The following is a 27,998-nucleotide window of genomic DNA, read 5'->3' on the forward strand; positions in this document are numbered from 1 at the left end:
GAAAAGAAATACCTCCCGACACATAATAATCAGAACAACAAATGCTCTAAATAAAGATAGAATACTAAAAGCAGTAAGAGAAAAAGGCCAAGTAACATATAAAGGCAAGCCTATCAGAATTACACCAGATTTTTCACCAGAGACTATGAAAGCCAGAAGATCCTGGACGGATGTTATACAGACACTAAAAGAACACAAATTCCAGCCCAGGCTACTATACCCAGCCAAACTCTCAATTAACATAGATGGAGAAACCAAAGTATTCCACGACAAAACCAAATTCACACATTATCTCTCCACGAATCCAGCCCTTCAAAGGATAATAACAGAAAAAAACCAATACAAGGACAGGAACCACGCCCTAGAAACAACAAGAAGGTAATCCCTCAACAAACCTAAAAGAAGACAGCCACAAGAACAGAATGCCAACATTAACAACAAAAATAACAGGAAACAACAATTACTTTTCCTTAATATCTCTTAATATCAATGGACTCAACTCCCCGATAAAAAGACATAGACTAACAAACTGGCTACACAAACAAGACCCAACATTTTGCTGCTTACAGGAAACTCATCTCAGAGAAAAAGATAGACACTACCTCAGAATGAAAGGCTGGAAAACAATTTTCCAAGCAAATGGTATGAAGAAACAAGCTGGAGTAGCCATTCTAATATTTGATAAGATTGACTTCCAACCCAAAGTCATTAAAAAAGACAGGGAGGGACACTTCATAATCAAAGGTAAAATCCTCCAAGAGGAACTATCAATCCTGAATATCTATTCTCCAAATACAAAGGCAGCCACATTCATTAAAGAAACTTTAGTAAATCTCAAAGCACACATTGCACCTCATACAATAATAGTGGGAGACTTCAACACACCACTTTCACCAATGGACAGATCATGGAAACAGAAACTAAACAGGGACACAGAGAAACTAACAGAAATTATGAATCAAATGGATCTGGCAGATATCTACAGAACATTCTATCCTAAAACAAAAGGATATACCTTCTTCTCAGCACCTCATAGTACCTTCTCCAAAATTGACCACATAATTGGTCACAAAACAGGCCTCAACAGATACAAAAATATTGAAATTGTCCCATGCATCCTATCAGATCACCATGGACTAAGGCTGATCTTCAATAACAAAATAAATAATAGAAAGCCAACCTTCACGTGGAAACTGAACAACACTCTTCTCAATGATACCTTGGTCAAGGAAGGGATAAAGAAAGAAATTAAGGACTTTTTAGAGTTCAATGAAAATGAAGCCACAACATACCCAAACTTATGGGACGCAATGAAAGCATTTCTAAGAGGAAAACTCATAGCTCTGAGTGCCTCCAAAAAGAAACTAGAGAGAGCACACATTAGCAGCTTGACAACACACCTAAAAGCACTAGAACAAAAGGAAGCAAATTCACCCAAGAGGAGTAGACGGCAGGAAATAATCAAACTCAGGGGCGAAATCAACCAAGTGGAAACAAGAAAAACTATTCAAAGAATCAACCAATCAAGGAGCTGGTTCTTTGAGAAAATCAACAAGATAGATAAACCCTTAGCCAGACTCACTAGAGGGCACAGGGAAAGCATCCTAATTAACAAAATCAGAAATGAAAAAGGAGACATAACAACAGATCCTAAAGACATCCAAAACACCATCAGATCCTTCTACCAAAGGCTATACTCAACAAAACTGGAGAACCTGGATGAAATGGAGAAGTTCCTAGACAGATACCAGGTACCAAAGTTGAATCAAGATCAGGTTAATGATCTAAACAGCCCTATATCCCCCAAAGAAATAGAAGCAGTCATTAATAGTCTCCCAACTAAAAAAAGCCCAGGACCAGATGGGTTTAGTGCAGAGTTCTATCAGACCTTCAAAGAAGATCTAATCCCAGTTCTTCACAAACTATTCCACAAAATAGAAACAGAAGGTACTCTACCCAACTCATTCTATGAAGCCACAATTACTCTGATACCTAAACCACAAAAAGACCCAACAAAGATAGAAAACTTCAGACCAATATCCCTTATGAATATTGATGCAAAAATCCTCAATAAAGTTCTTGCTAACCGAATCCAAGAACACATCAAAACAATCATCCATCCTGACCAAGTAGGTTTCATCCCAGGGATGCAGGGATGGTTCAATATACGGAAATCCATCAACGTAATCCAGTATATAAACAAACTCAAAGACAAAAACCACATGGTCATCTCGTTAGATGCGGAAAAAGCATTTGACAAGATCCAACACCCATTCATGATAAAAGTCTTGGAAAGATCAGGAATTCAAGGCCCATACCTAAACATGATAAAAGCAATCTACAGCAAACCAGTAGCCAACATCAAAGTAAATGGTGAGAAGCTTGAAGCAATCCCTCTAAAATCAGGGACTAGACAAGGCTGTCCACTTTCTCCATACCTATTCAACATTGTACTTGAAGTCCTAGCCAGAGCAATTCGACAACAAAAGGAGATCAAAGGGATAAAAATTGGAAAAGATGAAGTCAAAATATCACTCTTTGCAGATGATATGATAGTATATATAAGTGACCCTAAAAATTCCACCAGAGAACTCCTAAGCCTGATAAACAGCTTCGGTGAAGTAGCTGGATATAAAATTAACTCAAACAAATCAATGGCCTTTCTCTACACAAAGAATAAACAGGCTGAGAAAGAAATTAGGGAAACAACACCCTTCTCAATAGTCACAAATAATATAAAATATCTTGGCGTGACTCTAACTAAGGAAGTGAAAGATCTGTATAATAAAAACTTCAAGTCTCTGAAGAAAGAAATTATAGAAGATCTCAGAAGATGGAAAGATCTCCCAAGCTCATGGATTGGCAGGATCAACATTGTAAAAATGGCTATCTTGCCAAAAGCAATCTACAGATTCAATGCAATCCCCATCAAAATTCCAAATCAATTCTTCAACGAATTAGAAAGTGCAATCTGCAAATTCATCTGGAATAACAAAAAACCTAGGATAGCAAAAACTCTTCTCAAGGATAAAAGAACCTCTGGTGGAATCACCATGCCGGACCTAAAGCTCTACTACAGAGCAATTGTGATAAAAACTGCATGGTACTGGTATAGTGACAGACAAATAGACCAATGGAATAGAATTGAAGACCCAGAAATGAACCCACACACCTACGGTCACTTGATCTTCGACAAGGGAGCTAAAAACATCCAGTGGAATAAAGACAGCATTTTCAACAAATGGTGCTGGCACAACTGGTTGTTAACATGTAGAAGAATGCGAATCGATCCATTCCTATCTCCTTGTACTAAGGTCAAGTCTAAGTGGATCAAGGAACTTCACATAAAACCAGAGACACTGAAACTTATAGAGGAGAAAGTGGGGAAAAGCCTTGAAGATATGGGCACAGGGGAAAAATTCCTGAATAGAACAGTAATGGCTTGTGCTGTAAGATCGAGAATTGACAAGTGGGACCTCATGAAACTACAAAGCTTCTGCAAGGCTAAAGACACCATCAATAAGACAAAAAAACCACCAACAGATTGGGAAAGGATCTTCACCTATCCTAAATCAGATAAGGGACTAATATCCAATATATATAAAGAACTCAAGAAGGTGGACTCCAGAAAGTCAAATAACCCCATTAAAAAATGGGGCTCAGAACTGAACAAAGAATTCTCACCTGAGGAATACCGAATGGCAGAGAAGCACCTGAAAAAATGTTCAACATCCTTAATCATCAGGGAAATGCAAATCAAAACAACCCTGAGATTCCACCTCACACCAGTCAGAATGGCTAAGATAAAAAATTCAGGTGACAGCAGATGCTGGCGAGGATGTGGAGAAAGAGGAACACTCCTCCATTGTTGGTGGGATTGCAAGCTTGTACAACCACTCTGGAAATCAGTCTGGCGGTTCCTCAGAAAATTGGACATAGTACTACCGGAGGATCCAGCAATACCTCTCCTGGGCATATATCCAGAAGATGTCCCAACCGGTAAAAAGGACACATGCTCCACTATGTTCATAGCAGCCCTATTTATAATAGCCAGAAGCTGGAAAGAACCCAGATGTCCCTCAACAGAGGAATGGATACAGAAATTATGGTACATTTACACAATGGAGTACTACTCAGCTATTAAAAAGAATGAATTTATGAAATTCCTAGCCAAATGGATGGACCTGGAGGGCATCATCTTGAGTGAAGTAACACAATCACAAAAGAACTCACACAATATGTATTCACTGATAAGTGGATATTAGCCCAAAACTTAGGATACCCAAGATATGAGATACAATTTGCTAAACGCATGAAACTCAAGAAGAATGAAGACCAAAGTGTGGACACTGTGCCCCTTCTTAGAATTGGGAACAAAACACCCAGGGAAGAAGTTACAGAGACAAAGTTCGTAGCTGTGATGAAAGGATGGACCATTTAGAGACTGCCGTATCCAGGGATCCATCCCATAAGCAGCTTCTAAACGCTGACACCATTGCATACACTAGCAAGATTTTGCTGAAAGGACCCAAATATAGCTGTCTCTTGTGAGACGATGCCGGGGCCTAGCAAACACAGGAGTGGATGTTCACAGTCAGCTATTGGATGTATCACAGGGCTCCCAATGGAGAAGCTAGAGAAAGTACCCAAGGAGCTAAAGGGATCTGCAACCCTATTGTTGGAACAACATGATGTACTAACCAGAACCCCGGAACTCTTGTCTCTAGCTGCATATGTATCGAAAGATGGCCTAGTCGGCCATCAATGGAAAGAGAGGCCCATTGGACTTGCAAACTTTATATGCCCCAATATAGGGGAATGCCAGGGCCAAAAGAATGGGAATGGGTGGGTAGGGAAGTGGGGGACGCTATGGGGGACTTTTGGGATAGCATTGGAAATGTAATTGAGGAAAATATGTAATAAAAATATTAAAAATTAAAAAAAAAAAAAAGAATGGAGAGGAAGCAGGGGATGGATGGGAAAGTTACTTTTTGAGTAAGAACCCAGAAAAGCAGCTTTACACGCAAAGATCTGAAGCCACAGGGGTTGGTTGCCACCTTCCACCCCCCTTTTAAGACAGGGTCTTGCTACAGTAGCCCAGACTGGCCTCAACCTTTGAGACCTCCCGCCTCAGCCTCCCCAGTTCTGGGATTGTAAACACAAACTACAGCAACTAAAGAGAGCCAGCAATCTAACTGTAGAGATCTCTCTTGTGTGCTGTATGGATGCAGCACCTGTCAATAAAACACTGACTGGCCTAGAAGCTTAAGCAGAAAATAGAAGGTGGGACATCCGGTAGGGAGACTGAATGATGGTATGGGGGTAGAGAATTCACTTGGGACTATGGGAGACAGACAGAAGCACGATGGGGACTGAGCAGAAGTAACCAATCACCTGGCAGAACTAAGATTAGAATAAATGGGATATTAAGTTATGATCTAACTGGGGAACCTGGCCAAGGTGTTTGTAAATATATTTTAAGTCTCAGAGTCATTATTCTGGGAGATTGGGGCCAGGAAGAAAGCCTCTCATTTTAGAGCTAACTTGGCTGTCACAATGATTTAAGTATAGCAAGTTCTAGGGCTTTGTGGCAGAAGTGTGACAAGGCACTGCTTCAGGGACAAAGTATCATCACACTCACTGAACACACTACCACACAGTCCCCAGTGTGGCCCTGTGGAAGGGGGTTAGGGGAGGGATACGGTGCTCCTTAAAGAATTATGCATGGTCATCCATGCCTGTTTTGAATAGTGGATTCTGGATTTTGTAGTTTCAGGTCTATTTGACTGACAGGATTGTTCAGTGTCTGTGTAAAAAGGCACCAGCAGCTTGGGCTGGATGCTGTAGTTAGTATATAATCCAGTAGGAATCTTCAGCATTAACGCTAGCACTAGTCAGTTGATGGACATTTGAAGCCTTACATGTGTCTCACGTGATAGTGTATTCCTCTAATCCCAGCAGTCAGGAAGCAGAGGACGTGGGTCACTTTGAGTTTTGAGGTTTGCCTTGTTTGCATAAAGAGTTCCATGCCAGACATAGCAGTAGCCTGGGTTCTGGTAGTACACACTTGCAAATCAGTGTGCTCAGGCTGAACTAGCAGACACAACCTTGACAACTTGGGAAGAAGAGAGCCTGTGACCCTAGATTAATACAACTCCTCTCCTCTTACAGGCTTACACTCCAACCTCATATGACCTATGTCACCGTGAGTTTTAAATCAGCCCTAAAGCTTCAAATCTTGTGAGCTTGTCACTGTGACAAAGCACAGCGAAGTGCCACGTGATGGTTTGTATATGATCGGCCCAGGGAGTGGCACTATTAGGTGTGGTCCTGTTGGAACAGGGGTGTCACTGTGGGTATGGGCTATAAGACGCTCTTCCTAGTTGCCTGCAAGCAGTATTCTGATAGCCTTCAGAGGAAGATGCAGAACTCTCAGCTCCTCCTGTACCATGTCTGCCTGGATGCTGCCATGCTCCCAACTTGATGATAATGGACTTGAACCTCTGAACCTGTAAGCCAGCCCCAATTAAGTGTTGTCTTTATAAGAGCTGCCTTGGTCATGTCTGTTCACAGCAGTTAAACCCTAAGACATGCCACCACTGTTGCTAAGTCAACTACAACCTCAAAGCCACTGTCATTCCAACTCTACTATTGTCTCCTTGGCTAAAACTATCATCAGCACAATGTAAACCTCCCAACTGGTTTCCTGCCTCCCAGGTACAGCTCTATGAACCTGGAGAATCTCGAAGTTCCCATGAAACCTCTGAGTGCCTGCATCTGTGCCAAAATCTTGATGCTCCTGTATCCACCCACCTCACCCCAGCTAAGGGGCTGAGAAGTGATGCACTCATTCACTCTTTCATACATCTGTCAGGGCCTACTATGGTCCAAACATGATCGTGCTGCAGGAGGTCTGTTCAATGACTATGACATCTGTGGAGAAGAGCAGAGGAGGGGGCCAGTCAGGTGCGCATCAGGGAAGCTGCTATCTTTAGACGCTAGAGAGCCTTACTGGCAACTGAGAGGACAAAGGTGTCACTGAGCTGGAAAAAGCTGTAGAAACAAGGTCTGAACTGTAGTCTCAGATGTGCTGTGTTTGAAATGTTCATTGCACTCATGGTTCAAGACTGTGAATGACACTGGCTCTATGTCTCCCCGCCCCTCTACAAGTCAGGCTGAGGGGCTCAAACTCCCCACTCTCCCATCACATGCTGATGTTTCTGGTGACCAGTCCTCATCCTAAAGTAATCTAGGGGTCCAAGAGACACTTCCTGGGCATAAACCTCGGCTGTGAGAGGGTCCAGACTGCATGCCTCTGCTATCATATAACCTAGTCTAAGGGAACTGGGGTTTCAAGGGCTTTGTGCCAAATCTATTTTTCCTGATAGCTCAGAGATAAACTGGGGGGAGGGGGGCCTGGCAGGGTGGGGAGGGAGATCTGTTTGAAAGGAGGGTGATAAAAGAATGAACATTCATGACACCTTGCTGAACCTCATCTGTGAGTAGATTGTATGTACTCACATTAACGGACCTTTTTAGACACCTGAAGTATATTTTTTGGTTTTTGTTTTGTTTTGTTTTGTTTAAGATTTATTTATTTCATTTATATGAGTACATTGTAGCTGTTTTCAGACACACCAGAAGAGGGCATCGGATCCCATTACAGATAGTGTGAGCCACCATGGGGTTTCTGGGAATTGAACTCAGGACCTCTGGAAGAGCAAGCAGCCAGTGCTCTTAATTAACTGTTAAGCCATCTCTCCAGACCGGACATGTTTTTAAATGACTAAGCTGGATCCCTGTCCAGCTTGTGGCTTAAAGACAGAACCCGATTGTGGTTATCTCTGTACCTCAGAAATCACATCAGATATTTAGGTATGACACCTCACCCACTGAGCAGGAAATAAGGAAGATAAACCCATCCTGAGAGCCTATAGGAAACCAGGAGTGTGATATAGGTGGAGCTCGGAGCGGGTGAGATTGTCAGATAATCAGTATTTTACATAATTAACATTCTGCCATACCTGGTGACCCAAGCCTTTAATCCAAACATATTGAAGGCAGGGGCAGGTGGGTATCTGAGAATTCCAAGGCAGCCGGGGCTACACAGTGAGACCCTGTCTTAATCAATCAATAAAAATATAACTGGTCCAGGTAGAGACACCAAGACATTTCTGGTTTAGTAGGGATAGCCACTCAGAGAGAGACTCTGAGCTAGGTAGGAGCTCCAACAGTAACTCAGACCAAAGGGACTCCTTGCCTTTCATAGACGTTTAAGGGAGAGGGATCTGCTTGCAACCTAGTGAAGGCACAAAATAAAACAATGTGTCCTCGGCTCAGGGGCAGTGTCTATGACCTATGACCTCTAACCTAAAGCCTGGTGAAGGACGGCATCCCTGGGGACACAGATGGTGCTTTGTTCATTTGGATGCCCATGACCACCGTCTCCAGCAAATGTTCCTAAAAATCTAGTAAGTATATCTCACTGGACAGGAGTTACCAGTGAGGCGATCCTGGCTTATTCCAGGATTAACACTTAACAATTATTATTGGAATTCAGTGATTAGCAGAGGGATTTTCCTTCATCCTTTAGATGAGGATCTACTATGCTATGTGTCAGCCATTACCCTAGGATCTACAGACAGTGAACAATGCAACTTAAGCCTCCGACATCACAGAGCTCAGACTCTAACTGAAAATGTTAATAACCAGACTGCCATTGTTCCTACGAATCCTCTGAACAAACCGGACTGGAAATTAGTCACTTCTGCCTAATCTGCATGTCCTGAAGCCGAAGCTAAACTACTTACCAGATCTTTCTTGAGAGCCACAAGTAAAGAGATGTCAAGAAATCAGTATTAGAAAACAGCCCAGTCTCCAAAAGGCCAATTTCAACTGGCTTAACTCTTAGACAGACACACAGACAGATACACACACACACACACACACACTCACACACGCTCACACACACCACTGGAGTAAGCTGCTACTAACCAGTTTTTTCCCAAGTGTTCTGTCCTCTCCACCTTACAAGGCAATGAACATCCTGCTGTCTATACTTCCTGTCTAGAAAAACCAGTATTTGTTGCTAATGTCATTATAAGATACTTTGTAGAATAAATACTTGATTCTAGAACAAAAAGTAAAGCTGATGAGGGAACACCCACCACCACCAACACCAACACCACCACCACCACCACCACCACCACCTCGTCTGCTAGGCACACCACTGAACTACATTCTTCCTGCCCTCTGCTAAGTCTTTCTAAGGGAGTTGCACCAACTCACTGTCTCAGTGGGACAGGTCAGTCAGGAAGCCACACCATAGCCATACTTTAGATACTGGAAGATACCAGCAAGACCAGAATTGTAAATGCACTGGAGATTACAATTCCCCCAGTCTCCAGATGTAGTCTCTGGAGGTGAGGGACTTAGACAGAGATGCAAACGGAGAAAAGAATCTCGTGGGGTCACCTTGGTAAAGCTTCTGGGTAAGGATGCACGTGACTGGCATGGGCTCCTGAGACTGCTAAGCACATCGGTTCCATCATCTCAAGCAGGGCTGAGTTCTCCAGTGCAGGTGCCTAAATCCACCACCCTTAATAAATGATCAGTCGTTTTTAAAAATAGATTAAAAAAAAAAAAAAACCCTTGTATGGATGGAGAGAGATAAGGGACTCCATAAGGTAGCAGGTGTGAATGAGCTAAAGCCAACAAAGGCGATCCCCTGTGCAGGAATGCAGGTGAGACCCTGGACTTGAACCCCCCGTGGCCATCTGTTCACATACACACAGACTGAATGTCTAGCTTCAGACAAACCAGGATATTTCTTATGAACGACCCTCCTAGCCCAGAACTTGGGCTCTTTGTGATTCCCAACTATATGGCTCTGACCAGCTTACAGAGCTGCTGTCATATGGAACTGGTCTTAGCTCTCAGCTCCAACTGCCATGGATCTGTGGTAGCTTCAAAGCCTGTCCCAGGACTTGTGTTTTTCAGGATAGATTCTCTAAAAGCTCATTAAGCCTTTCTATTTCAGAGAATCTCCACATTCAACATTGACTTAATCTCAGCATAAACTTAAAAGCAGAGAGGGGTATGCCAGTTAGACACAAAATACATTCAAGAAACAGAAAAAGGTAGAGAAGAGAAAAAAAACAACTGGCTAAAGTCTACTCTCACAGGAGGTAAATTTATAATATCCAAGTAGGAAATAAGAGAATTCCACAAATGTTGATACACTCAAAGAGTAGATCTCTAAATTAACAACAGAGGGTGTGTGTCAAATAGACACTAAGTTCTTACCAAATCACTGTGCATTGGTAAGCCTACAGCTAACAGAGAACCCATGGGTGCTGTTGCTTTCTTGGGTTGGTTGTTTGCTTGAAACATGTCTCTCTATGTGTAGCCCTGGCTGTCCTGGAACTCACTCTGTAGACCAGGCTGGCCTCAAACTTAGAGCTCCACCTGCCTCTGCCTCCGAAGTGCTCGGATTAAAAGCATGTGCCACCACACAGCCAGCTAAAAACCTATTGTTTTGTTTTAATTACCTCGCCCTTAAATATGAACATATGAAAGACGTCTAGAGCAAAGCTCTCTCTAGATGTCCAAGAAAAGAGTCCAGGGTAAAAGCCTGGGCTCAATGCCCAGTAGTGAAGGTGAAAATAAATAAATAAATAACCAGAGCAAGGGGAGTAGGAAGTCAAGAAATGATCACTTCTCTAGAAGAAAATACTCCAGAAATGATGGGGGCGGGGGGCGGTTTCTCAACTGGGTGTGTCCAGGAAAAAATGAATGAAGTCAAAAGGAGGCAAGGCACATCCTGACATTTCAGTACACCAGTGATGCGAAGGCTACGGGGAGGCACCTGGATCAAGAAACCGAGCAAAGAGGGAAACCAAGTCACCTGAGCAGAGAGGGAAATGGAGCTGCACGGAACTTCTCAAGATTAGCCCTAGAAGCTGAAAAAAAAACAAAAAAACAAAAAAACAATAATTTTAAAACTCTAGCTAAAAGCAATTTGCAAACTCAGATGTACTCAGCATATTGATCAAATATCAGGGCTGAAAATCAAGACTTTTTAAACTTGTAGCTCAAAACACTTTTTTTTTTCTCCTCTGTATCTTTTCTTAGAAAGCTCGTGCCTACAAAGGAAGAAAGTATGAGAACGACAAGGAGGAGAGATTCCGGACAGGCCGGCAGAGAAAGCAGTGCTTAGTGTGTGAGAACCCACGGCTGCTGAGGAGGAAACATGGCTTTGCGGATGGTGGGAGCAAGCGGTGGACTGAACATATGGGAACTATTTCTCCTGCCTGTGTAGATTCTGGAGGTACACACAGGAAGGCAATTCTAGGGGCTTAGGGATGCAGCTCACCGGTAGGGCACTGGCCTGGAGTGTGCAGGACTCTGGGTTACAACCCCCAGCTAACGAGTGTCACAATTACAGAATCAGTTGTAGCAATGAAGGGTATCAAGCCATACACAAGTAAATAAGTCTAGGGTAGAAATATAACACAGGCCAAAGGAACTCTGGCTTTTAAAACGTTGAAAGACTGAACAAAGTATTTTATTAAAATGACCTGGGTAGCTGGGGGGGGGGGGGGGGACACTCCTTTAATCCCAGCATTTGGAAGGCAGAGGACAGTGGATCTCTATGAGTTTGAGGGCAACCTGGCCTACAGAGTGAGAGTTCCGGGACAGCCCAGGCTATACAGTGAGACCTTGTTGGGGGTGTGTTGGGGGGTGGGGGGTGATTGTCAGCCACTGGGGACATGAAAGTGCTTCTCAGCAGAAACCTCCATTAGAAAGGACTATGATCACTCATTCAGTAAGACGGAAGCCACTCACGTTACCCACGGCGACAAAAGGCAGCTTCAGTGAATGGTACAGGCAGAACACACTTTAAAGTGAATTAAAAAAGAAAGAAAGAAAGAAAAAAAGCCAATACATACAGAAGGAAACCCTTCCTAGGAAATTTGAAATTTAGAATTCACTGTGTAAAACAGCTTGTCAGCGTTCTCTAGCAAGCTCCATTTTGATTCCTTGGGGCTGACTTGGTGACAGATTACAATCCAGTGTCCAGTGAGCACTAAACAAAAAGCTGCCAGAATTGGGTGAGAGCAGAAAACAGGAGACCTGGCCCAATGGGCAGAGACTGCTGAGCTGAACTCTCTGTGTTGGTTTAACAAAAATCTGCTAAGACCGGGTGTGGTAACGCACACCTTTAATTCCAGTCCTTTGGGAGGCAGAGGCAGGCGAATTTCTGAGCTCAAGGCCAGCCTGGTCTACAGAGTGAGTTCCAGGACAGCCAGGGCTACACAGAGAAACCCTTTCTCAAAAAAAACGGAAAAAAAAAAAGTTGGTAAAAAAAAAAATGTGTTTATACATTTTTTTTTCTTGAAAATTGTCAAAGCATTAACTAGGTTCTCAAAAGAGTCAATGACCACAGAAAGGTCAGAATTATTTAAGGGCATATGCCTGAATCACTCAGCTATAGGCTGTCCTCCAGCATGTATTACAGAAAATTCCCAATGTGACTGTCTGGAAAGGACATAAGGTCACAAGGGCCAGGGCCCTGACCCAGTGACTGGTATCAGTACACACAGCGGGAAGACCCTATGAAAGTACCAGGAGGTGATGGCCATCTACACGCCAAGGAGAGATACCCTTAAAGCCCTTCACGCCTCCAGCACTGTGAGAGTAAATGGCTGAGGGAGAAGTGAGGCAGTCTGTGGGATTCTGCAATGTAGCCCCCAGCTACACTAACACGGCATCCCAGGTCCCAGGTCAGGTCTGCCCCTTCCCCCTTCTCTTCAACCTTCAGCCACCTTCTAGTCAGAACAAAAGGGCTGCCCTACCCTGTCATTAGTTTCCCAACAAGGAACAGTATTTGGACTACGTGATAAAGCTGTTAGTTTTAAAGGTATCAGACCTTGCCTCTCGCTCAGGAGGTTTCCTGAAGCTAATGACACTTAGAAAAACTAGTAAAACTAAGCAGCCCGCCGGCCAGTGAAAGGTAAGAAAGCAGTCAGGGACTTAAAATGTCTCAGAGCAAGTTTGATCAGTGTTGTGTCCAAGATGTAGTATGGCTTGTATGTCACACTCATTCCGAGTAGAAAGGGTGACACACGCCTTTACCCCTGTGTCCAACTAACGCTCAAGGGTTTGTTTATTCTTATTTCAAGGCCCTTGAGCTGGGGGCGTGGATTGCCTAGCCTGCAGGAAGCTTGGAGTTCCATCCTAGCATTGAATAAACTGGGTGTAGCCCTCAATGGATCAGCAACTCAAGATCCTCCTCCACACAGCAAGTTCAATGCCAACCTGGTCTACCTGGGGCTCCCACCTCAAAAAAAAAAAAAAAAAAAAATGCAAACAACAATTAATGATATCACCCTGTTCACACATTAGAAACTTGGAAGATGTTATTTAATTTTTTTTTTTTTATGTCATGAAAAAAAAAAAAGAAAAAATTGGCCATCTTATACAACCCTGGCTGTCCTGGAACTCACTCTGTAGACCAGGCTGGCCTTGAACTCAGAAATCCGCCTGCCTTTGCCTCCCAAGTGCTGGGATTAAAGGCGTGCGCCACCACAGCCGGGCAAAACTGGCCATCTTTAATCCTAGCGTTTGGAAGGCTGAGGCAGTTGGACCTCCATGAGTTCAAGAACAGCCTGGTCTACATGGTGAACTCCAGGCCAGCCAAGGCTACGTAGTGAGACCCTGATTTTAAAAAGGATTCTTTAGATCTAGAACCACTAGAATTAGCCAAAAATGTTAGAGTTGGGACTAGCTCTGTATGTAGTTCAACATGTGCTGAGCATATGTGAAGCCCTTGGTTCAGTCAGCATTACTGACAAAATTTAAATACACATATAGGTGTCTAAATATGTAAGTGCACATCTTTCCAAGTGCAGCTACTGGACTGAGCATTAACTATGTTAAGAATAAGCTTACAGTATTTATAAAATTTTAACCCAATACTCCATCACTTCAAACCCATACTTGGTCTTCTAAATACCAGTGCTTACTGTCATTTATTTGAAATACTCTCCAAGCTCTCAAAATTTTTCAGTCTCCTGGCTGAGACCTGTGGTTATCAGCTATGTGCATAACGAATTAAGAGGGATGGAAAACAGGCCTTGAGAACAGTTTAACGTCCCTTCCCTCCTGGGAAGAGAAGTACACAGCTGCAGACCCGGGACAGCAAAACCAAGATAAGGTTCCCTGACCCTGGAAGTTTATTACCGCCAGTGGTGGGGTTTTTTGGTTTGTTTTGGTTTGTTTTTTGTTTTTTTTTTTTGTTTTTTTTTGTTTTTTTTTTTTTTTTGGCTCGGCCCATTATCAAGTAGGCTGGGAATTTGGTTAAAGCCTGAACTTGGAAGTAAACAAACAACTTCACGTGCGCTGGAAACCCAAAAGGTGATGAAATCTCTCACTAGGTTCAGAACATCCATATAAAAAGATGGAACCGATCACTGCTCCTTCGAATACAGGCCACGGTGAAAGATCTGGGTAGGCTGTGGCATTATGGCAACCAAGGACAAACCTGCCGGGGGATCAGAAACGTGCTTCTACCTCGAGTCAGGATGCCAGCCCTGAAGGTTCGCTGAGCCTGAAGGTTCGTGATGCCCGGGCGACATGCCCTGAGTAAGAGGCATGACTCCTCTGAACTCCGTCTTGGGAGCCCGGCGGCCACCGAGACCACCGAGGTGACCACCGTGGACACTTGTCCACGCGAGCTTTCCCGACCGCCCCCGGCGTTGCCCTCCACTCACCGCACACCATCAGCAACAGGACGATCAGCAGCGTGGCCACGAACACCAGCAGGGTCAGCCCCACGTTGTGCCACATTTTGAGAGCGGGAGTGGGGGGTGGGCGCGGGCTCAGCGGCGGGCGGCAGAGCGGCAGGGCGGCATGGACCGCGGGTGCCCGAGGGCAGCGCCCCCAGGGGGCGGGACTGGGCGGTGCGGGGGCGGGCCGCGACGGGACCGGCCCGCAGACCTGCCCCCGGCCGGGGCGACCGAGTCGCTGGTGGAGCGGGCCTCGGGACGCCACTACCGCCTCCTCATCGCTCCGGGGAGCCCGAGCCACGGCGAGCGGAGAGGCCGGCGACGGACGGACGCGCTGCCATGGCGGACGTCGAGGCGGGGAAAGAGTGATCTGGAGGTGGCGCGGCAAACGCCAGGCCCTGGCTGCAGCTCACTCGAGGTCCCCTCCTCCCTCGGAGACGCCAGATGTCAACCACTCCCGGAGGCCGCCGCAGCTGCTCCTCCGCTCCCCGCCCCCTCCTCCGCGGTAGCTCATCACCAAGCACCCACTCCGCAGCGACTCAACCGCTGCGCGAGGCCTGCTGGGTAATGTAGTGCAAAGATCGGCGAGAGCTGCAGGTCTCCGCCCAACAACGAACTACCATTCCCAGGAGTCAACGCTGCTCCGGCTTCTCATTGCTCTCCTTTCCCGTCCCCTGTGCCTTTGGTGTTCTTGAGCCGCCACCTCCAACTTAAGAGACTGCTGATTCTTGTTCTCCAAGTCTGTGCGTCGGACTGTCTCCCTTACTAAACTATGCCGAGGCGCCAGTTACATTTCAGCCGTTAATTCAAATACAAAATTGGTTTTAGTGAGCAAAAGGGAAAAGAGGATGGCTGTTGCCTGAAAAACAGGTTGTACTTGAACCCAACCTATTGCTCCCGGCGAAGGTTAGTTACTTGTAAGGAAATAAGTCCCCTGACGTCAGAATCTGGAAAGCCTTCCCCCCCTCCCCCAGCAACTGATGTTGTGTTGTGTTTTCACAGATAGTATGCTTCAGAAGTAACTGGTGAGTGACTTAGGGACATCTGTGCTCTTAATTCACCAACCTGTTTAGCAAGTTTCTTTCTGTTGTCTCCTTTAATTCAAGCAACATCTGGCCAACAGCCAAAGGTTTTGCCACATTTGCTTGAACTAACTTCTGAAAAACAAGGCATTTATCTCAAGTCCTTTTTTTCTATTTGAAATTAAAACTCCCAGTTCTGCCACATCTGTTAATGCAAGAGGTGATCAGCCCTTTCCTCCCTGAGAAGTCAAGGCTTTCGCCTTCCACTGCAACTCTGTGCTAGCCATTCCCAGATGCCCTACTGTGTAAACTGCTTTCCAGCTAAGAAGCAGCATAAAAATACATCAAGGCAATACTTGCTTTGCACAAGATTTAATATACAGTTCCTATGGAGAGAGTTGAGCTCGATGCAATAAATTTAGAAATCAACTTATTCATTTTTAGCAGATGATCCAACTCACTTGCATAACGGAGCACGTTTGATTTACAATCTGGTTGAAAGGAATACATTTGAATAGATCTAGTTCAAAAGAAATCAGGAAGAATCCAGACCTTTTTACCTTCTCTTTCATTCACATACAACAAACACTTCTGTGTGCTCTGGACTTCTTTGAGGTGCCAAGGATAAAGCCATGGCAGGGGCTGGTGAGATGGCACTGACTGCCCTTTCCGAAGGTCCTGAGTTCAAATCCCAGCAACCACATGATGGCTCATGACCACCCGTAATGAGATCTGATGTCCTCTTCTGTCAGAAGACAGCTAGAGTGTACTTATGTATAATAATAAATAAATCTTTTTTAAAAAAAGCCATGGCAGACAATAACATAAATAGGGGTGTGCAAGAATTGCAAATCCCCAATGAAAATAAGTAAAGCAGTGTGACGAACATGGGGGTGTTGAGATTGTAGTCATCTAGAAAGAACTTCCTGAGGAAGTAACATCTGATCTGAGTCCTGAGTGAAAATCCAACCATGGAAAGACCTACAGGAAGAGCGTCTACATAGGAAGAGCAGTGTGTGCAGCCCCCAAGAGCCAGATAAAGTTGACCTCCCTTCCAACCCCTGACAGTGTTTCTCAAGTCTGATGTACATTTGACTCACCAAAAGAAACTTAAACTACAAATGCCCATCTCTTATCCCCACACTGAGTGAATTCCAGTCTTCAGGGCAAGGAGCAGGCAAAGTAGATTTTTTTTTTAAAGCTCCCAAGTGGATTATACTGTATCCTCCAAAACTGTGGCTCACAAAGAATAATCTCAGATGTGCAAGATGCTCTGGGCACATGTCAGAACTACCCTGGAAGTATTGAATCAAGATTTGGATGAGGGCAGTCGTCTCTGGCTTGGTGAAAAGTGGGAAGATGTAGGACACGTTAAATCATTAGGATTAGTGGATGGGCTAGAGGTAAAGAATGAAGGAAACAGAAATCTAAACTGACTTGAAAAGCCTGGATCTGTGCCGCCATAATTAGCAGCACTTAGAAGGAGGATCAGAAGTTCAAGGCCAGCCCTGTCTACACGGTGAAATCAAGACTAGCTTAGACTGTGTACTGGCTAGTTTTGTGTCAACTTGACACAAGCTGGAGTTATCACAGAGAAAGGAGCTTCAGTTGAGGAAATGCCTCCATGAGATCCAGCTATAAGGCATTTTCTCAATTAGTGATCAAGGGGGAAGGGCCCCTTGTGGGTGGTGCCATCCCTGGGCTGGTAGTCTTGGGTTCCATAAGAGAGCAGGCTAAGCAAGCCAGGGGAAGTAAGCCAGTAAGAAATATCCCTCCATGGCCTCTGCATCAGCTCCTGCTTCCTGACATGCTTGGGTTCCAGTCCTGACAGCCTTTGGTGATCAACAGCAATGTGGAAAGTGTAAGCTGAATAAACCCTTTCCTCCCCACTGCTTCTTGGTCATGATGTTTGTGCAAGAATAGAAACCCTGACTAAGACAGACTGACACCATATCTCAGAGAGAGAGAGAGAGAAAGAGAGAGAGAGAGAGAGAGAGAGAGAGAGAGAGAGAGAGAGAGAGAGAGAAGAAGAAGAAGAAGAAGAAGAAGAAGAAGAAGAAGAAGAAGAAGAAGAAGAAGAAGAAGAGGAGGAGGAGGAGGAGGAGGAGGAGGAAGGAAGAAGGAAGAGGAGGAGGAAGGAACGAAGAAGGAAGAGGAGGAGGAGGGAAGGAAGACTTGTGGACAAAAGGGAATCCTTACACACTAATGAAAATGTAAATTTATACAGTGATTATGGCAAACCACATGCAGGCTCCTCAAAATACTAAGATTAGACATACCACATGACCCAGTAATTTTATTGCTGGGTATATATCCAAAGGAAATGAATCAATATGCTGAAGAGACATCTGTGCCACCAGCTTCATTACAGCAATAGTTGACAGTAGCCAAGATGGAGAACCAAACTAACAGAGTGAGTAAAGAAATGGTGGCTGAATGGAACACAGTGCATCCTACTTGCAATAAAGAACAAAATCAAATCGTTTGCAAAAACAGAGGTGAACTTAGAGGATAGTGCATTAACTGAAATAAGTCAGCCAGACAAACACACCATGATTTCATCCTAAAAGTGTTGGTCTTGTAGGAGGAGAGAATGGAGCCCACCCTCTCCCCTTTCAAGGAAGCTGGTGGATACAGGGAACTGGGAGAAGAGAGGTGTTGGTCAAAAGTGAGATATTACAGTTAGGTAAGTTCAAGAAATCTGTTGTGTGGATGGTACTCACCATAACAATACATTATATTTTGTGAAAAATGGGGAGGATAGTGAATTTTAACTAGGATAACTCTGAGCCTGGAGAGACAGAAACACTCTTAAAAAATGAATTCTACACTGCTTTTGCAGAGGACCCAAATTCAGTTCCCAGTACCATTCACTATAACTCCAGTTCATGGGAATCTGGTGCCCTCTTCACAGACACACGTCTACACATTTTTTTTTTCATCTTTAAAAACTATTGTGAAACAAAGCATATTTTTATTATATATATAATAAAATAACTTATTTGTTTATATATATATATAAATAAATAAGTCAAAGCCTCATGCGGTACACATTAAATAATGATACAATATCACCTGTCATTTAAACCCCCCAAGTTTCTAACCCAAGATTCTGGGTGAATGATGGCTAAATTTCCTGCCGTAGATGCTTTAAGAACCCCTATCTTTACAGCTGTGGGGCTTCCTATCTGTAATCCCAGACAGTGGAAAGTGAGGGAGCAGGGATCAAGAACTCAAGGACAGTCTTGGACACATCAAAACTAAAGGAGCCCTACATCCTAAAACCAGAGCCATAGGCTTCAAGAAACCCAACAGAATTGGAGAGAACAGCCAGAGGTCTCAGAAAGGTGTGGAAGTACCATGACAGGCTAGGAAAGGTGAGAGAGAGAAGCAGGCTCTGTCTATGCACCCGTGTGAGTGTCAGCATCCCTGCTAGATTCACACTTGCTGTTGGGGCTATTTTAAGGATGCCCATAACCTCTCGCCCATTGTTCTGTAAGCAAACCTAACAAACTCATTGATTCCCCAGAGTAAACTCCCACAGACCAGTCCCTCAGTCTGTGGGTTTGCTGGAGGAGGTGGAGCACATGTTATTTATGTCTCTCTCAGGGGAGAAATTTTAGCAGCAGGTGTGATCTCACTCCTACTTGGAACCCGATATGGTCATCCACATAAAAATTAGGAGTAGAAGAGATGTGACCTGAGGCTGGGGATTGATCCTACTGGGGATGGGAGACTGTAAACCAGTGGGTCAATCAGTACAAGTTGGCAGCCTTGTCTCTTCACCTGCATATACTGCGTTCATCTCCAAACAATGCACCCAGCAACCTCAGAATTTCCCCGCACCCTACCTGCATCAGACTATACACACCCCTCTGTGTAAGTTCTTACACCCCTAAAAACAATCAAATTTGTGTGGTTTCTATTAGTGGGTGTTCCCGATGTATCAGGGTAGAAACATTGAAAAGGCTGATCCAGTTTGAACTGTTTGGGGGTGCATGCCCAGTAAGGCAAAACCGTTTCAACGAGTGAGCTTTTAGGGAGACTCTCCTATTGAGTATCTTGTGCTTATGTATAATTACTTAGATGAGCATATAATTAAAATCAGATGCATTCTGGGAAAGGCCATGCTCAACAGGAAAAAAAAAGTGTTACCTGTCAATCAAAACAGAGAACCACTCTCACCACCCTCTTTAATAACTAAATATCCCTCCAGGCAGTGGTGGCACATACCTTTAATCCTAGCAATTGGGAGGCAGAGGCAGGTAGATTTCTGAGTTCAAAGCCAGCCTGATCTACAGAATGAGTTCCAGGACAGCCAAGGCTACACAGAGAAACCCTGTCTCGAAAAAAAAAAAAAATAAGAAAATAACTAAATATCTCTTGAGCCCTATAAAAAGAAAGTCCCAAACAGTAATTAAAGACTTAAGTGCCCTCAATCATGTGGCCCTCTGTCAAACTTGACAGTGTGTCCCTCTTTAACATGTATTATCACGTATCTCTGAAAGGGTTCTCTTGCTCCTTTGCAATTTGCGTGAGCCCTTCGTTCCAGTTCTCTGCACAAAAGGCCAGTTCCCTCTAAATGTGTTGTGACTGTGCTTTTTGTAAAGGTAGACTACACAGATAAGGGCCATCCTGTAGTTGGACACAATTTAAAAATATAAATGAATCTCTCTGCCAATATCAAACAGCTAACAAGATAAGGAGGAACAGCTGGGCCACAACCGGGAAGAAGATAGAAATAGAAATGGGAGAAGAAATGCTCTGGGTTGGGGAGAGGGAACCTCTGCATGCTGAACAATGCTGTCCATGGCTCCTCCAGGAGGAGGCCAAGTGGGCATCTGGGCTAGGACACTGGAGACTGGAAGGCATGAGGGCTGAGACAGCAAAGGGCAGTGGTACAGGAAGAAAGGCACCAAAAATAACCCCGCAACCTGGGTCGGCTTTGTCTGATCCGGTGACCTAGAAACATTCACATTCTGAAATTGGATTAAGGAAATCCTGGCTTAGTAGAACCCTGAGGCTTGAGAGACATAAACCAAGAAGCAGTTGTCCTAGACCTCAAATTACTTCTATAAATAACTTCCAACATGATTTCCTGCACACACTCAAAGTTGGGCTGTGTGTGTGTGTGTGTGTGTGTGTGTGTGTGTGTGTGTGTGTGTATGTGTGTGTGTGTATTTAAAGACAGGGTCTTATGTAGCACACTTAAAAGCTAGCTTTGAGCTCAAGATCCTACTGCTCAGCTCTTGAGTAATGAGTATCCATGGTGAGTCCCCCAAAATGGCAGTGCCGGTGACAATGTCCTAAACAGAAGAACTCTGGTCCAGTAACCAGTTGCCTAAATTCAGCATTCCTCAAGAATCTCATAAGGTGGGTTTCTGCTCCCCAGGACTTCCCATAATCAACCACCTCAGGCAGGGCATCTCATTCCCAAGTTTAGCCAAACAGCCTACGTGAGCTCAAAGACCCCTACCCCAGTGACTCACATCTGCTTGCTTCTCTCTACCCCCACCCCCCATCCCCACCCCCCAGCTGAGAGATGGTTTTGGCAGCTTCATCCCCAGTAAACCTTTCTTTCCACCCAAGGAGTGGTGGGTCTAGTTTGGTGGTTTCACTGCAATCTTGCTTACACTGACTGCCGGGATTGTAGGCATATATCACTGGGTACAGCTTCAGATATTTTTTTAAAAACTGGTATGTATACAGTACGTAAATGTGTTGGTTTGAATATGCTTTTTGTTTGTTTGTTTTGTTTTGTTATTGTTTTTCGAGACAGGGTTTCTCTGTATAGCCCTGGCTGTCCTGGAACTCTCTGTAGACCATGCTGGCCTCAAACTCAGAAATTCCGCCTGCCTCTGCCTCCCGTGTGCTGGGAATGCTTGGCCCTGGGAGAGGCACTATGGAGAGGTGGTCATATGAGAGTGGGTGTGGCCTTTTTGCAGGAAGTGTGTCACTGTGAGGGTGGGCTTTAAGACCCTTTCCTAGCTGCCTGGAAGCCAGTCTTCTGCTGTTTGCCTTCAGAACAAGATGTAGAACTCTCAGCTCCTTTGGTGCCATGCCTGCCTGGGTGCTGCCACACTTTCAGACATGCTGATGATGGACTGACCCTCTGAACCTGTAAGCCAGCCAGCCTCAATTAAATGTTCTCCTTTGTAAGAGTTGCCTTGGCCATGGTGTCTCTTCACAGCGAGGGAAACCCTAACTAAGACAATATATTTCTTCTCTCCATATAACACCAGACATACAAGATTCAGCAAGCACACCTTCCGAAGACGTTGCCTCAACTGAACGAGTAATGTCTGCAATATTCCTAGTTCCAGATCAAATTTAAGGTACAAAGAACTTTTTTGATTTTTTTTAAAAAATAAACTTTATTTTAATTATACTATCTATATAATTATCGATCACTCCTATGTTATAAAACCCCTATAAACATCCCTAAGATACTGGTTGCTGAAAACACCTGTATAGCAAGAGTGTGGCACACCCCACCCTGTGTCAGGAGCGTGTCTGCTTGGGGCTTCTGTGGACCGTGTTCTATGTGACCCTTCATTTAGGTGCCCCTTTGTAACCTTCTCCAGAAAGATCATGAGGCCTCTGGCCTTACAAATGCTTGATGCTGTCACAGATTCAAACTATAGACGTGTGGGAAACTGTCAGTGGGTTCTGGTTGGAAGATGTAGGTCCCTTGGAGAGCGTCTTAGAAGAACCCTTGCTCTGCCTCTTCCTGTCTTGGCTCTGCTTCCTGGCTGCTGTGAGCTGAACAGCTCTGAAACCTCTGAAACGGAGCTGAAATAAGCCCTCCTCCCTTACATTGGTCCTGTCAGGTATTTTGTGATATCTAGCTTGCTTGCTTTCTCTTTCTTTCTTCCCTTCCTTCCTTCCTTCCTTCCTTTTTTTCTTTCCATCATCTATCTATTGATCTTTATACTTTCTACCGAGCTTTCTCTTTCTATTTATCTTTTCATCATCTATCTATCTATTGATCTGTCTTTCTTTCTATTGTTCTGTCAGTCTATCTACCTATCTTTCCATCATCTATCTATTTTTCTTTCCACCTTTCTCTATTATCTATCTTTCTATTCGTCTTTGAGTCTGTCTATCTTTCTAGCATCTACCTATCTTTTTATCTTTTTACCTAACTTTCTATCTTTCTATCATCTATTTTTCTATTTATCTGTGAGTCTGTCTATCTGTCTGTCTGTCTGTCTACATCTTTTGTAATAAACAATAGATGAAAGTAGAAAGCATCCCCATGTTCCATGAAATGACTGATAAATCAGTGGCTCTCGACCTTCCTGTTACTGAAGCCATTTCACACAGCTCCTCATGTTGTAAGTAATTATTTACATTACTACTTCATAACTACAATTTTACTATTGTTATGAATCAAAATATAAATATCTGACATGCAGAATATCTGACATATGATCCAAACGGGTCATTGCCTACAGGTTGCAAATCACCATGATAATTATGGGGCTGAAGAGGAGAGTATGGGAATCCCCAGTTTACAGCCAGCTGTTTACAAGTACAAGAGGCTCAGACTAGCCACTGGCATGGGAACAATTTCATGGAACTGGTATACTCTGCACCAACTTGTGTCTAAATACTTGCACACACATATCTGTACACACACACACACACACACACACATACACACACACACGGGGTCTGGAAGCAATACTGTTAATAAATGAGGAAGTTGCTTCAGAAAGAAATTTGCCCTTTGGAGAGAAGGCTGGCTATGGTGGTGTGGGTGTTAAATCCCAACACTGAGTAGGCAAAGGCAGAGCTCTGTGTGTCAAAGCCCGGCCTGATTTACATAGTGAGTTCCGAGTTAGCCAGAGCTATACAGTGGGGTTTTGTCTCATATATATATAAATGCCCAGTGTTTTTAAAAACTACACAGTTGTGTCACCTCTGGGACAAACTGGTGTCAAGCAAGGACATAGAATTGCTTTCCTTGTTTAAATTTCCCCAGCCGTTTCTGTGGGGTTTTACTCTATTTATAAAACAATAAAAATATACAATTTCCCAATTAGTGCTGAAAAACAACCAATTAACACCAGACAGATGGAAATTTCCTGGCTGAATTTTAACAACAACAACAACAAAACAACAGAATCTTTATATAATTAAATATATGACACACAAAAAATGTTTTCTTTTTAAAAAAAAACAGTCTCAGACTTCAGGCCAGACTGATGTCACACCCACAGTGACTCTCTCGCCTTCGTCCTTCAGTGCTGGGATTCCTGGGGTGAACCACCGTGCCCAGCTCACAATTTAGAAGGCTCGGGGGTTGGCTCCATGGTGTGGCGCTAGCCCAGTGACCCTGTCCTTGAGCCTATGTCGCTTCACTTCCGTCTGTTTGAACTGGAGAAGGAAACCTGATTCTCTCCTCCCCACACCATTGATGCCAGCTGCTGCCTTCTCCTGCCCAGAGTAATAGAGACACCAACCATTAAAAATATTGGCATGGAGATTCTATCTATATATCTTCCTATGCAACCATAATCCAAAATAAGCCCCCTTAAAAAGCTGATTCTGTTCTGTGTTTTGTCTCGGTGATGGAAGGCTCACACAGACCTTAACTGGACAGATACCATGACGTCAATGTATCCTCCTACTTCCATTCTGACCTCATGGAAACCCATGTGAAGTTCTGTTATTAGAAGTGTTTTGGCCAAGTTGTTAGTAGGCTCTGATTGCATCATAGCTTCTCTATGGCAGTAAACGGCTTACAGATCGGGTATCCCCTATCTGAAATGCCCAAGTGTGGGGTTATTTGGACTTGGGGGAATTTGTATTCACGCAGGAAAATATGTTAGGAGGTCAGACCCAAAACTCAATTTACACTTCGTACCTATCTTATACGAGCAGCTTGAAGATCATTTTACACACCTTTTTTAGTAAACCCATGGTTGTATTCATCAGTAGATTCTCATGTGTGGTCAGATAATGAGTTTTCTTTTTGTAGTGTCACAATGATGCTTAAAGATGTAGATTTCAGAGCAGCTGGACTGTGTGTTTTCTGATTCAGGGCACTCAGTCTACAATAGATTTTTACCTTTTTTTTTTTTTCCACTAAGCTTTACCATGGTTGGGACCAATTACCTGACAACAACCAACCGAAGAGAGGAAGGATTTATTGTGGCTTTCAGTGTGAGAGTTCTGTCCATTGTGGTAGGGAAGGCGTGGCAGTAGAGAAGGTGTGGGCGGCAGGAGCAGCTTGCAGCTGCGGCAGCAGGAAGGAGACTGCTCGCTCACATCTTGGCAGAAAAGGGAGAGAGGGGCAGGCAGTGGGGCTGGGCTGTAAACCTTAATGTCTATTGTCCCAACAACCCACTTTCTCCATTTAGGCTCTACCTCCTAAAGAAGCCACAGCCTCCCATAAATGTCTGTGCCTGGTTGCCGGTGGGTGAGGGGCCAGAAAAGTGTTACATTTTCTGCAACTGGAGTTACAGAAGTGCATAACAGACAAAACACTGAAATGCATAAAATAATAACAGTAAATTTTTTAAACGGTTGAAAAGTAAGTCACAATATTCCACCATCACTGGGGACCCATGAACAATTGGCAAAAAGCCCTTCCACAAGTTCATCTGGTGTGAACACTTTGGTTCCCGGTTGGGGACACTGTTCTGGGTGCTTATGGGATGTTTGGGGCTTTTCTTGGCCCCATTTTCTCTTCCCACTTCCTTTCTTTCTCCTCCCTTCCCTCCCCTTCACTTCTTTGCTTGTTGAGCCAGAATCTTTTTGTGTAACCCAGCAACTCACAAACATCCTCAGAAGACCTTGTGTTTGTGTCCCAAGTCTCCCAAGGCCCGGTGTCCAAACCACCAAGCTTGCCAGTCCTGCTTTCCGGCAGCTGTCCTAACTAGGTCACATCTTCACACGGAGGCTTCCCTTACCCCAGCTCATAGTCAAGCGCGTCTTGATTTCCCCCCTGCTTCCCTGGAAATCTGTAGGCTTCCTGAAGATAGGCAAGATGCCTCTGCTGATGAAATGGATTTCTCATCACTCACGGTGTGTCTGAAGCCTGGCTTTCTGAGTGAATATACAGGGCTAGCAGAATCTAGATTTGACCAATAAATTGGGAGGCATTGCAGCCTGGCAGTTGTGTATATATTTTTTTGCCTGTGAGTGTGGGCAGCACAGGTGTTTGTGAGGGAGAAGAGCTTAATATTATGCTGGTCTCATCTCCACTGTGTTTGAGGGTTTTTAATGTGTCATCTAGGTATCTATTCGTGACTGTGTATGTACCTAAATTTCATTTTCTTCCAGATCTGCAAGAGACGAATGCCACTGGTACATTGTTGGTAGCCATAGAGCATCTGTTTAAAGAGGAGACTTCTTTTAGTGTAGATTCGAGATAAAAATCTTCTTCCGAGTGTGTATTTAAAAGGCACAAGACACCCCCCCCCCAAAAAAAAATCCTGTATTTACCTGGTTTGTCCAGAAGAGGGTGATCAAACATAACTTCAGCACAATGAAGTTCCCCCTATCTTTGCTGAATGCTAGAGATGGCTAGTCAGTCTTGTCAGGTTCCTAAAGCAAATATAAGGACCGACCTTGAAAGGCATAGAAGGTCATAGAACTAAGGTTTGTTTGTTTGTTTTAGATTTATCTGTCTCTTTTACGTGAGTACTGGAGAACGACTCAGATACTCCCCTTTTATCTACTGAGCCTTCTCCCACTTCCCTGACAGCCCTTATACTCGTTCTTTTCTTTTTGAGACGGGATGTCATTTACCCAAGGCTAGCCCAGAGCTTGCTATGTAGCAGAGGGATGGTCTTGAGCTTTGAGTTCACCTCCCATGTGCTGGGATTACAGCATGTCCCACGGTGCTGGTTTGTGTGGTATGGAAGGTCAAACCCAGGGCTTCAGATATGTTAGCTAAGCACTTTACCGACAGAGCTATACCCCATGCCCAGGTGTCTTAAGCAAATTGCATAGCCACTCATACTTCAGATCTTCAGAATGGCGCTGTTACTGTGCTTCTGGGAGGAGACCCAGAGGCACCTGGAGGATCACACTCAAAACGACCACTTACTATGAACTAATGAGAAACAATAGAGTTGAGCCTGGTGGCCCAGGGCTCAGGCAAGCTGGCCCTGAGGGTCAGAGCATGAGAGAGCTGGCCCTGACACTCTTCTGCTGTGCCCTGACATGGGCAAGGGAGAGATGTCCCGCCCCCGCCCTGCCCCCAGTTCCTTGCCACCTACAGCAGACAGGAGAGATCCCCCTGCCCGCCCCCTCTCATCAGTAGGGGAAAGCCAGCCTTGTACCTCACCTGGTCAGCCAGGAGAGCTGGCCCAGGGAGAGAGGATTGCTGGTGAGCCAATCCAAAGGCCACAAGAACTGGAGAGCTGGTGGGCTGAGCAGCTCAGACACCTCTCAGGCCCAGATCCAGGGCTTTGAGTTAGCCCACCCCACGTCTATCCCATCAATGAACTGCCGGAGTACGTGAAGAAGCCAGTCCTGCAGATCCAAAACTACAGGGTCTCCATGACACACGGGGTGACAACAGTCTATCCTAGAGGAGTCTCAGTAAGGTTCCAGCATCGATAGCATAGCAGAAGCCAGAGGCCTCACTCGTACCAGACCAACATAGTCAATGCAATGAACACTTGCAAGCAAAGAAGTGTGGACAAAAGGGCGCACGGTGGCACACTGCAGCTTCCACAGTGGGGACTTATTTTTCTTTGTTGGGGGAGGGTGGAGGTTGGAGGGAGGGTATAAAGGGACAGGAGATGTGCAGGATTGAGGTGCATGATATGAAATTCACAAAGAATCAATTAAAAAAAACAGTGCTGAAAATTTAAAAATGTCACCAGAGGCAGAAGAACAAACCTGGCTTTGAAGTTATCCTAGTGTCTTCAAAATGAGCACCCGTGGGCTATGCTTACTAAATCCACATTGCTGCCCCGTGGTGAGAGCTGGTAACATGGATGGTGAGTATGTTTTAGTTTGGGCTTTTGAATCTGTTGCCGTATACAACATTGATGGGCTGGAATGGGTGCTAGGTTGTTTCTCAGTTTAGGCAGATCTGTAGTTCAGTGCTTCTCACACTGTGGGTCCCGACCCCTTGGAGTATGATGGCCCTTTCTCGGGAATCACATATCAGATGTACTGCATATCAAATGTTTCGTTACGATTCATAACAGCAGCAGCAAGA

At 44.5% G+C, this 27,998-nt stretch overlaps 1 protein-coding gene across 1 annotated transcript in view; it reads right to left on the reverse strand.

The window, feature by feature from the left end:
• Nucleotides 1–15,196, reverse strand: part of Smim13 (small integral membrane protein 13) — a 29,597-nt gene extending 14,401 nt beyond the window's left edge. The window contains exon 1 of the mRNA XM_021180794.3: nt 14,775–15,196. Coding sequence (XP_021036453.1) covers nt 14,775–14,850 — 76 coding nt within the window. The 5' untranslated portion in view covers nt 14,851–15,196. The remainder of the gene's footprint in view (nt 1–14,774) is intronic.
• Nucleotides 15,197–27,998: the final 12,802 nt, after the last annotated feature.

The sequence above is a fragment of the Mus caroli genome, unplaced genomic scaffold (assembly GCF_978045245.1).
Source record: "Mus caroli unplaced genomic scaffold, Mus_caroli_1 scaffold_15, whole genome shotgun sequence".
Lineage (NCBI taxonomy): Eukaryota > Metazoa > Chordata > Mammalia > Rodentia > Muridae > Mus > Mus caroli.